A 12,615-nucleotide genomic window follows, 5' to 3' on the forward strand; every position below is an offset into this window, starting at 1 on the left:
CAGAGCAGGTGTAGATTCATTCATTCACTGAAACACTCCTGAGGCACCTCCTATGTGGTTGGCAGTGCTGGTTCCTGGGATAAAGAGGGAAGCAGAAATGGGCCCTGTTCTCAAAGAGCAGCCAGTCTTGTAGAAGGAAAAGACACATATCTGAAAAATTATGGTATTGCAAGGCTTCCCTGGTGGCTCAGATGGTAAAGAACCCACCTGCAATGCATGAGACTTGGGTTCTATCCTTGGCTTGGGAAGATCCCCTGGAGAAGGGAATGGCAACCCACTCCAGTGTTCTTGCCTGGATAATACCATGGACAGAACAGACTGGCGGGCTACAGGGGGGCTCTCAAAGACTCGGACACAACTGAGCGACTTTCACTTCACTTCATGGCTGGTGCAAGGAGTGGGGCAGGTTCAGAGCACCCCAGACGTACAACCAAGAAGCCCATAACCAGGTGGGGAGTGATGGAAGCTTCCTGAAGGAGAAAGGGGTGAATGAACCATGTGGAGGAGAGGATGGGATGGGAGGCAAATAGAAGGGAGGTGAGGAGAACAGTCCAGGCAGACGGACCGGCTCCAGGCATAGAGAACAGCTTGGATGTGTAGAGAATGCCAAGCCACTCAGCAATGCTGTGGTGTAGAGTGCCTCCCAGAGACCCACTGCTGAAGGGTTACAACCAAGGAAGTGCCTGGTTGGATCTGTGTTTGAGGACCACCACGCTTAGGGAGAGTAGGGGGCATAGATTTGGGGCTCAGCCTGAGCACAGTCCCCCCGGTATGGGCCAAGGGCAGGTGGTGAAGCCTGTAGACTGGTCTCCTCAGCCATGCTGCTGCCTTGCCACTCCGGGCTTCCCATGCACAGTCCCTGCTGCCCAGTTTGGTACTGGGACCTAATCCCTCCACCCTCTCTGATAATGGACACTCAACCCCCAAGCCAAGCACCTCTGCTGTGCGGCCCAGCATGCGGACACAAGCTGACCACTCACTGTCCTCACCATGGGAACCTGAACTAAGGATCCAGGAATAACCAGGCAGTTGAGGCACCCAGGGAGAAGTCAAAAGTATGTCATGAGGCCAGGTGATTGCTCTTGTTCCTCACAAGCAAAGATGTACATCCACCCGCCACTAGCACCAACATTAAGAAGACTAGGTTGTTTGAAACCTGTTTATTTAAAGAACACAGGTAATGACCTAGAGCATGGGATGGGGGGTAGGTGGGAGGGAGGCGCAAGAGAGAGGGGATGTATGTATACTTACAGCTGATTCATGATGTACAGCAGAAACTAACTGTAAAGCAATTATCCACCAATTGAAAAAATATCCTATGATAAACAATAATGGAAAAGAGTATTTTTAAAAAAAGATGTGTACACACACACACACACACACACACACATTCTTTTTCTGGTGGCTCAGACAGTAAAGAGTCTGCCTGCAATGCGGGAGATGTGGGTTTGAACTCTGGGTTGGGAAGACTCCCTGGAGGAGGGCATGGCAACCCACTCCAGTGTTTTTGCCTGGAGAATCCTCACGGATAGAGGAGCCTGGTAGGCTACGATTCATGGGGTCGCAAAGAGTCGGACATGACTGAGCGACTAAGCATATAGCACACACACACATATATATACATGTAACTGAATCACTTTGCTGTATAACAGGGATTAACAACATTGTAAATCAACTATACTTCAATAAAAAACAAAGTGAAAGAAAAAAAAGAACAAAGGCTTTGGGACCTATGTGTTTCCTCCCCATGGGGGCTTCTACTCCAGAGAGAAGCCCCCTTACCCTCCCAGCGCCCGTAACCACACTCACAGAACTGCAGGCTGAGGCTCACGAAGGCCAGCAGTGCAGCTAGGGCCAGCAGCAGCACGAAGCGATTGCGGAAAAGCATTATTGTTTATTTTATCTTCTCTTCATGGTTTCACCTTGGATCAGGAACACGTCCTGCGAAGAGAGGAGAGGCAAGAAACATGTTTCTGAGGCGGAAAACCAAGTTTGTTAACTGACAAAGAATCTGATCAGCCCCATCCTCCAGCAGGGCAGCGTGAATCCCAGTCAGAGAACAATTGTGCACTGTTGCTGATGTCTCTGCCCCCAAATCAGCCTGGCTAAGAAGGCACCCTTCAAATTAATGAGCGGAAACAGTTCTGGAAGGCTTTGTTTATCTGATCTCAACAGGCAAGGAGATTTTACGACATGGCCTTTGCAAAGAAAAATGGACAGGATGTTTATTGAGCACTTATAGTATGCCAGACCCAAGAAGTCTTTACAAGGACCAGGAAATGAACACCCCATTCTGATCCCCAACTTCTTCAACCATTTCTGATGAACACTTTGCTATGATGACCCCGCGTCTTTGATCTCAGTAATTACGCTGAATGTCAATCACTGCCTCATGCTCCACTTTAACACCTTTAGGGATGGCTGGGCTGTGTCTAAGATATATTCCTACATCAAGCAGCCCCATAAGCTAATTAGAGACCTCCCCCCAACCTGGGACCACTGGGCCCATTTCAGCTGCATCCATGGGTCATCTTACAGCCCCACCCACCATTCTAATTTCCTCTAAGTTAGGACTCTGCAGAAGGACTTCACAAAAATGCCAAATGTGGCTCTAAATGTCCATTCTGTGGGGAAAAAAAAAGGGAATGGTTGCCATGGGTATTTAGCCCACCTCTTAGATACCAAATTTATTTTCTGGTTCTCATTGGGGTTTAAAACAGAACTTGAAAAATCACAGCCTCTTCAGAACAGGTTCTTAACCACAGCAAGATTATACCATTATTTCAAACCTGATTTTAGCAGCAGAAACTTTTTCTCCTTCAAATACAATAGAAAAGCAATCAGATAAAAGATCACCTGCTAATACGGTAAGCGTTGCACAACTCCATGAATATATCAAAAGCTACTGAATTATACACTCTGGGTGAGTTGTATGTGAATTATATCTCAATAAGGCTGTATTTTTAAGAACTTATGCAGGGAATGAGGCAGAAGCCAGAGCCCTGGGGTCTCTTGCTGCCCCCCACCCACCCACCTTACCACCACACCCAAGGCCCTACAGGGGAGTTTAAGAACCACTCCTTTAAGGGACCTGTCAGACCTTCTACCACTGGACAACACTGGCTAAAAGACTGATGAAAATACACTGTACCTCACAAATGAGCCTGTATGTCCAGCATCCAGCAACCCTGTTAACAAACGAATCCCAATTTGCACCTTCAAGTGAGCTCTGCTTCTTTCCCTTTAGTCACCACTCCTTTCCAGCGACCAGAGCTTCATGTCCCAAGATAATCTGTCCTCCTGGGGACACCCACCTCCTTGTCCTGGTAGGGACTCAACAGCCTCAGAAGCTCTCTAACATCTCTGGCGAAAACAACACATTACCCTGGCTGATCCCATCAGGATTTAACATACTTAGGACTCCAAATAAATGTTTGCTCTTTCCAAAACTGAAACTCCCTGTGGCCTCCACCTGGGTGTGTTTGCAAGAACACCCACAGACCCGGAAGGCAGCTCACCGGAATCTGCATTTGGTGAAGGGCCCAAGGCCAGGGCTTCTGCACTGAACCCCCGAGGCGGCTGAGATCACAATGAGACAGCATGTGGGCCCACTGAGGTGCAGCCCGTAGTTTTGCCCTCCTGAGGCAACAAAGAGGGTGAAGCCCTCCTGTAAACAAACCTCATTCCCAGAGGTAAAGCATCAAGCCTGAGTGGCTCTGGGCCCCTGATCCAGGCTGGAGAGTTCCTTGCCTGGGGTGTCTGGGACGCATCACAATCCATTCTCTTGTATCTTTGACCTTGAGGGAGACCTTGGCAATACTCATCTGATGGTTCAACAGTAACTGTCCCCCACTCACCCTGCCACAAAAGAAAACAACCAAAGTCAAATCCAAGTCACAGCCCCTCCACCTCTCACTGGGACAGGTTCGGCTGCCCGGCCAAGCTCTCCAGGGATGAGCACGGAAGGCGCCGCCACTCAGCTGCAAACACTGGGCAGTATTTCCAAATCATACTCTAACTAGGTGGAACGTCAGCATTCCCTCAGAGCAGCCTCCCCGGGGCAGCCTCCAACCTCTGCTCCAGGAACCAGGAGCTTCTAACTGCCCAAAACCATCCATTCCCTTGGGTTTCCCATGACATGCCCCATGGACAGGCTTGGTGATTTCAAACCTGCCAGTGGAAAACCGAACCTTAAGGGCACGAGGTTAATTGGTGATGACAGATATGAAACGAGAGGTGTGCCTCTAAAGCTCTTTCTGCTGCCTTTCAGTGTCACCCCCACACGTCCGCACACTGACTCTAGTCGCCACCCATGTAGGTACACAGAAGAGGTTGGCTCTCGGCACGTGCCAGCTTCTTAGCTACCCAAGGACGGCTCGCTGCTTCTGGTTCACTAGCCTGTGGATTTCAGAACATCTCCCTCTCTAGTCATTCCCAATTGGATTTGTTTACTTTACAATGATCCTCTTAGAAGGGGATCCTTTTAATTTGGGGAAGGTGAGTGGGGAGTGTGCGTAGAGATTAGATCACAGAACAGGGAGAAGGTTCAGCTCAAATACCTTCTTTGGGTGGGTGTCCCTGTACCCCCGACAGTAAATATGCTAGAGCTCTCTCTCGTGTCTGTCTCCCTTCTGTCATGTCATTGCCTTCTTCTGAGACTAATACCACATTTGGAATGGCCCCTTTTACTTTACATAAACATCTTCAAGTGTTCCTGCTTGGCAAATGGCCTCTAGGAGGGTCCTGCAGCTCTGCTTTTCGTGTGGGGACCACCTCTGCAGCACGTGCAGGTGAAGGGCACAGCACTCTGGAGGTGGACAGACCTGGGTCAGAACCCCAAGCTTAGTGACCATGGGCCAAGTTACTTAACCTCTCTGAGACTCAGTTTCCTCATCTGTAATTTGGGACTAATTATGTTGGGAGAACCGAATGAAAGGTAAGTAAGTGTAAACCTCAGTGTACAGTAGGTATTCAAAAGAAAATGATGTCAGTAGCTTTGCTACCTACTCATTTTCTTCTTCGGTTTTAATTTGGCTGCATCAGCTCTTAGTTGCAGCACATGAGGTCTTTCATTGCGGTACACGGGCTCTCTGGTAGTGGCATGTGGTCCGAGGAGCATGGGCTTGGTTGCTTCTCAGTATGTGGGAATCTTAGCTCCCCCACCAGGGATTGAACCCATGTCCCCCTGTGCCTCCTGCATTGTAAGGCAGATTCTTAACCACCGGACCACGAGGGAAGTCCCCCCTGCTCACCTCTGTCAGTTCACTCTACTGCTTCCTCCCTCCTCTTGAGAAATAGGAATAGTTTTTAAACCGGTTTGTTGGTTCCTCCAGCTACATGAGTACTGAAATGGTCACATGTTCTTGTCCCCATCCATCGCTCTGTCACTCAGCATCTCACTGTGCAAAGCAAACCTTGCTGCCTGGGGAAACCACCCACCCCCAATTTCTGAGCCTGGTGGTGTCTCTTGCCTCTGCAGCTGGAAGACCAGACTTGCTTCTTGGTTGCTCTGCACTTGGGTGTGCGAGGTGAGAACTTTATTCTGGTACTAGGCCAGGTCTGGTCTTTCAACCACTTCCTGCCTCCAGCCTCTTGGGAGACTTTTCACCACCCTCATTGGCAGATGAGGCTGCTAGAGCCGCTAAGGAGGCCATCTATTGTTTTCCCGACACTGCCATTTTACACGAGGACAAATCACAATGTGGTTCAGGGTCATCTTCAGATGAGCATCAGGTAGAAACAACTGCTTTTGCTAAATTAAACCTCAGACTTACAGACAGGTTTGATTTGTTGCAGTGATGGCCCCCACTTTGTTTGTTCATGCTTTTCTATATTCTTGGCTTTGGGAAGTCTCCCAGACCGACTCTAAGCTTGGACAAGGTCTATGCTTTGGGCACAAGCCAAAAGCTCTCTACGCTTTGCAGACAAGCTGCAAACAAAGGCATGAATAGCACTTACGCATTAGGGCTTGTCTTCCCTGGCTGCTTTTAGAGTACCGAGACCACCGTGTGAAGACACCCAGGCGAGCTGCTGGAGGATGAGACCACATGGGGCCAAGGCAAGCACTCCCGGCTGAGGCTCTCTTCAACCAACCAGGCTGCCTGCCAGTCACCACACATGTGAGCAAAGCCATCCCAGACCTTCTAGTCCAGCCACACCACCCGTAGATGGAGAGTCAACCCAGACTAAAAGAACTGTGTGGCCAACCCCCAGGTCACACAAAATATTAAGGCTGCTATTTTCAATCCTTTGGAAGCTTGATACATGTAAAGCAAAAACCAGCTATTCCCATAGAGAGAAAACATTTTGGGTCTTTACCAGGAAATTCTAAGCCAGGGTGTAGATTTCCATATCCTCGTCTTTTTTTTGCAGGACCCACATGCCAAAGCTCCATCTCATCCACATTCTTCAATATGCTGAGGGCTTTTTGGGAAAGGGGATATATTTAGTTCTAGATTGAAAATACTGAGAATATGCTGGGTTAACCAGATGGCTGGGATCATGTGACTGCCTTACTGCTTTTAGTTTTCCAGCTACTGACATCTCCATGTACCTGAGGCTTTTCACTTGATGACACAAGCCTCCACATGGGAACACCGAACATTGCCCCTCGATAAGTAAGCTCTGGGTTTCAGTGCCCCTACTTTCTGACTCTCTCTTGGCAGTCCAAATCGCAAATAATGATCAGAATCTCATCACTTCCACTTGTGCTAGCACCAGCCTGGTGTGTACACAGCCCAGGGGCAGGGGAGGGAGCAGCACATTGACACTGAGGCCTGAGGTAAGTACCTCCGTGCTATTCTCCTGGAACTTGTGTTCCTAGAAAACTCGGGAGAGGAAGGTCACGCTCTGTTCTTTTCATTTTAAACAGCTAAATAATAATGATATAATGCAAAATTCACACAGCTTTGAAGTTTGTGTTTGCAGCTGGAGCTAGGATCCCAATGTGTGTGTAAGCGCTGTGTGTAAGCAGTGTGTGTACACAGGTGTGTGCCCACGTCAGAAGCCTGTGCCTGGCTCCAGTGCGTGCTTCTTCGCTTCTTCAGTGGAAAAAGACCCAGAGGAGCCCCAACACCGCGGAAAGCACGAGGCTTCAGAGGCTGGCAGAACTGTGTCCGCTCTCCGCTCTACCACTGCCTTCTCTGTGACCTCCTGACAACTGGACTTCGCCAAGTTTCAGGACACTGATCTTTAAATAAGACTGGGGATAAGAGTATAAATGAGCAGAAGGGCAGTGAGGAGTAAATGTCACGATACACAGAGCACTTGGCACAAAGCAGGGATGTGCTATGTCGGGCTCCCCAGCTCTGGAGGAATCATACAGACCCCCCTGCTAGTAATTCAGTCGTCCGACTCTTTGTGACCCCATGGACTGTAGTTCACCAGGCTCCTCTGTCCATGGAATTCTCCAGGCAAGAACACTGGAGTGGGTAGCCATTCCCTTCTCCAGGGGATCTTCCCAACCCAGGGATCAAACCCAGGTCTCTTGCATTGCAGGCGGATTCTTTACCATCTGAGCCACCAGGGAAATTCCACCATCTAAACACAAAGATTTGCCCTTTCCCTGAGCTGCTGCTTCTGCCGCACGCTGTGGTTCCCCTTCCAAATCCTGGCCACCGCCACTTCCTATTCACTGGCCCAGCCCCATCCATCAGCGGGGAGCCACGTTTGCAGCTTGTTCCTGCCCCTGCCCCCACCATGCCAGCCTTCCTCAGGGCTGACTCAGCTGTGGTGTCCCGCCTCGCCACAGGTTTTCCAGCCTGGAACATGTGTCTCGGCTTCTGTCAGAAGACAGGCTTCCCAGCCAACGGACTCTGTCTCTGTGGCTCAAGCTCCAGCGCCATTCTCCAGAGTCCCTTTCTCCTTTGCATCCCTGGTGAGGAGGCTCTCTGGCACTCAAGAAATCAGGCACTCCTTGGGTTCCCTTCTGGTCATAATCCTGCATATTCCCTCCACGGGAGCTTGGAGCACGCACACCCCTGGGTCTCCTGCAACTCCTCTAGTTACCCCACTGGACTTGTCCAAGTCATCCCAAGTGATAGCCGGGACTTGGCCCTCAGCAGAGACTCCACAGTCTGCTCACTCACAGCCCAGAAAGCAAAGTCCACAGTGACAGAAGAGTCACTGCCACATCAGTAGGGGGAGTAGGACTGCGACCTGCTTCAGGATAGCTCCCACATCTCCTAATCCTCAGACATCACTGTCCATGGAAGATGCTCTTGACTCAATATGGCATCAGGACCAAATCCAACCCCTACAAATACTTCAGTGGAAACAACTGCTTCATGGTGTGGGCTGAACATCTAAGAGTCACCAGTCATCAAATGTCTACTGGGCACAGTTTTAGTCCCCACTGCTAAACCCACAAAGTAAAAAATACCTTAAATCCAGAAATAGAATTATTACTCTGCATCCCTGATGAAGCAGCAAAAAAGAAAACAGATGAACAGAGAACTCAGTCACCTTAATTCAACTTTACCATAGATTTGAAGAGTGAAAGAAAATACTTTAGAATGTAATTTTGAAAAAAAGCACTAGGAAAATAGGCAGCTGTCATTACAGTATTATGGTAAATACCATTTCTGAATTAAGAGGAAAAAAGGAATATATCAAAGGCATTTTTACAAGCTACCATTCTACCATCAGAGATTTCCAAAGTGCAAGCCCTGGCCTGACTGCCACCTTGTAAAAAGCTGGAAATGCCACATTTAGTGACTCCAGTCTCAGAGTCCCCTTCAAAGTGTACAGAATTTAGGGTTTTAAACATGACCAAGACCATTTGAAAGAAAAATATGCATTCAATTATCTCATTTGTGTAGTTAAAATACCATTACCAGGAATAGAAAGATGGTATTAAAGAAAATGCTTTAGATGTATTCTATACTTTGATTTTTTTTTTCAGTCCTAATCATTTTGGCCCAAGTAAATACAGCATTATAATTAAGAAAACCCTAAAGTCTATAATTGTGAAGTAAATATGAACCAAAGGTAAAAGCTACATCTTCATCGTCCTCCAGCTCCAAGGTGACCTCAAAGTGGGGTTTAATTGCAAAATCAAAGATGCCCGGCTAAGAATAAACCAACCCTAAAGTCTGATGAGTGAGAGCCTGATAGACTCCAGAGCCTCCTGGAAAGCGCCACAGGGGCTGCGGGCTCCCAGATGTCACTCACATTCCAGCTACTCAAGTGACAGCTAGTGTGCAGGCTGGGCTCTGAAGGCTGAAACCAATTCATTCATCCAGGCAATCAGCTGATTCAAAACAACATTTATTTCCCCGGAGCCAAAGTGCGCTTCCCCGGTGGCTCAGCGGTGAAGCATCTACCTGCCGATGCAGGAGACACGGGTTTGATCCTTGAGCCAGGAATAATCCCTGGAGAAGGAAATGGCAACCCACTCCAGTATTCTTGCCTGGGAAATCCCATGGACAGAGGAGCCTGGTTACAGGTTAACCTGTTACAGGTTACAGCCCACGGGGTTGCACACAGGCAGACACAATTTAGCAACTCAACAATAACAACTTCCAAAGTGCCGAGGATGCAGGATACAGGACACAGTTTCTTGCGTTTTGAAGCTTATATCTGAAATGTACTTATGGGAGAAAGGATATGAGATCTAGGAATTGCTTTAAAATATTCTGGAAGTGCGGGTGAGGTCGGTGGGGAGAGGTCAAAGAGGAATTAACAAAATAAGACTGGCAAACTGTGACAACTTCTGAAGCTGGGTGATGAATCTTAGAGGGCACATCATATAATCCTCTGTGCTTCTGTGTATGTTTGAGGTTTTAAGCATTTAAAAAAAAAAAGAAGCAGCAGCTCACAGTCTGGTCAGTGCAGCAATGAGTAAATGGACCATTAGGCTTGTGACCCTAGAACCATCAAGGAGAGACAGAATTGGGGAGGGAGGGGTTGACCCACCTAGGCCCAGAGAGGATGGCAGGTTTCCTGTGCAGGAGGCTCTGCCCAAGTTCAGTCTTCAAGAGCAGCCTGGAGCTGAGGCATTTGTAATTGCATTTTAGGAATGAACCAAAGAAACAACCCTAAATGAGACCATCCTGACTCGAGAAGAGCATGAGGAGGGCTTGCATCATTGTGGGTGAGGAGACCCTGAACAGGGAGGTGGGTTAGCCCAAGCACCAGCCCACAGTTTCACGTTCAGTGAGTCTGCTGCGCCTGGAGACCGCTGGCTGCCCAGAAACCCCACTGGGGCTGGGTCAGGGAGCCCTGATCTCATCTGGATCTGCTCCTCCCTGTGGAGTTTGCCTGTGGTCTGGTGCCGACAGGTGGGTGGCCGCAAGAGCCTCACTCCCCCCACCTAGGCCAGCCTGCCCACAAAACCAAGGAACCCCACCACTAAGAGGACTATACCGCACACCCACTGGCGCCCCCTCCCTTCCTGGAGTCCCCTCTGAGCACAGAGCCACTGCCCTCCAGCATGGAGCAAGAGGCAGCGTCTGATGTCAGGAGCCAGGCCGCCAAGCAGTGTCGGCTTGAGGGACGGGCCTACTTCATGCACTGACCCTCATTTTCTAGGGCTGGGGCTCCACCTCTCCCCAGCACAGCCTCCTCTGGGAACACAGGACAAGAGCAGGCCAAGGTCTCCCTGCCCCTCTCAGCAGGGGCGACACTTGAAAGGATGCTTGAGAGCCATGTGATGAGCCCCCGTGGAACATTCTGCACTGTGCCCCACACTGACCCCTCCCCAGACGCCTCTCTCACCCACAATACTCTCCTCCTGAAGAACAGCCTGTGCTGGTGAGGGGTAATGTAACCCACAGTGCCATGCCCAGATGTGGCAACAGCCCCTCCTGGCTATGGGGTCACCAAGGAGGGGGAGAATCAAAGCAGATCACCCCCGAAGTTGGCCCTGATTTCTGGGCTCACCATGACCTGGCCACACCTCACAAATCCCACTGTAGTCCCAGTCCTACCCATGACATGGAGTTAAGTCTGTGGGCCCTGGAGTCAGATGGCCAGGTCTCCTCCTCTAAGCCTTCATGAGCCACAGCTGCCCCATCCATGAAATGGAACAGTCCGTCTCACGGGGCGGGTAAGGGCTCACAGGGTCAGTCCACGTAAGGGACACGGCCCAGTTCCGGGCTCCCAGTAAAGGCTTTAACACCTTTAACACCTCAGCCTGCTGCTGCCTGTCTCTGCACCCACTCCAGAGGCAGAATGCCTGTGCATGGGGGCCACGCCAGAACAAGTCAGAGTTTGAAGAGGTCTTAAACATCACCTGGTGCAAGTCCCCTGTCTGACTGGGAAGACAGGCCAAGGGCCGGTGAGAGCTGGCACAAGGCTCCAGGCTGCTCAGGGAGCCTGGCCCTCCTGGCTCACACGCCTGCTCCACAAACCGAGAGTGGCAGCCAGCACTCTGCTGTGGTCACGTTCACATCTGCCTCTTCACTGTGGCAGACACTCCTCCAGTGTTTACTCTTACTTTCTTACCAACAGAATCCTCTAGGTTTCAGCTGGACACATGGCCACCCAGCTAGAGACAGCTACTTCCCAGACTCCCTTGCAACTAGTCATCATCATGTGACCATGTCATCATGTGACCAGGTTCCACCCGAAGAATTATGACTGTAAGTAATCTCTGCAATTCTGGGTAAAAGGAGGCTGCCTACACTGCCCCACTCTGCCCTTCCTTCCTCCCCACCCCACACTCGGAAACACTGGAGTAGTGGTGAGCCAGCTTTCTTGATGTCCATGGAGACAACATCCATGTGAATGACAGAGAAGAATCCTAGATGATCCTATGGGAGAGTCCACCCAACTCCTTGACCATCTACCAGCTCATACTTTTTCTGTTTAGTTGCTAAGTCATATCCAATTCTTTGCAACCCTATAGACTGCAGCATGCCTGGCTTCCCTGTCCCTCACCATCTCCTGGAGTTTGCTCAAACTCATGTTTATTGAGTCGGTGATGCCATCCAACCATCTCATCCTCTGTCACCGTCGTCTCCTGACTTCAATCTTTCCCGGCATCAGGGTCTTTCCTAATGAGTCAGCTCTTCACATCAGGTGGCCAAAGTATTGGAGCTTCAGCTTCAGCATCAGTCCTTCCAGTGAATATTCAGGGTTGATTTCCTTTAGGATTGACTGGTTTGATCTCCTTGCAGTCCAAGGGACTCTCAAGAGTCTTCTCCAGCACCACAATTCAAATCACCAATTCTTCAGTGCTCAGCCTTGTCTATGGTCCAACTCTTACATCTGTACATGACTACTGGAAAAATCATAGCTTTGACTATATGCACCTTTGTCAACAAAGTGATGTTTCTGTTTTTTAATCTGATGGCTAGCTTTTCTTCCAAGGAGAAAGCATCTTTTAATTTTGTGGCTGCAGTTACCATCCGCAGTGATTTTGGAGCCCAAGAAAATAAAATCCATCACTAAAATGTATCTCACAAGCTTTGTAAGTCATTGTTATCTCAATTCTTTTAAAGCAGCCAGAGAAGTACCTTAACTAGAATTCACCATTAGCTCTAAAGAACACTGGTCCTCTCTATGGGGCCTCCCTCTGAGGGATGTTATAAATACGCACACACATATTCATGGTGAACTGCATGAGGTTCATCACTGACCAGGCTGAGCATCGCTCTTAGATGTGACATAAAT

The 12,615-nt window shown here is 49.3% G+C and overlaps 1 protein-coding gene across 2 annotated transcripts in view; it reads right to left on the reverse strand.

Moving 5' to 3' along the window:
- Positions 1 to 12,615, reverse strand: part of PXYLP1 (2-phosphoxylose phosphatase 1) — a 77,962-nt gene that overhangs the window by 39,562 nt on the left and 25,785 nt on the right. For both annotated transcript variants that reach the window (XM_043474255.1, XM_043474256.1), the window contains one exon: positions 1,810 to 1,941. In XM_043474255.1, the coding sequence (XP_043330190.1) occupies positions 1,810 to 1,888 (79 nt within the window). In that variant the 5' untranslated portion in view covers positions 1,889 to 1,941. The remainder of the gene's footprint in view (positions 1 to 1,809; positions 1,942 to 12,615) is intronic.

Source organism: Cervus canadensis, chromosome 7, assembly GCF_019320065.1.
Source record: "Cervus canadensis isolate Bull #8, Minnesota chromosome 7, ASM1932006v1, whole genome shotgun sequence".
NCBI classification, from domain to species: Eukaryota; Metazoa; Chordata; class Mammalia; order Artiodactyla; family Cervidae; genus Cervus; species Cervus canadensis.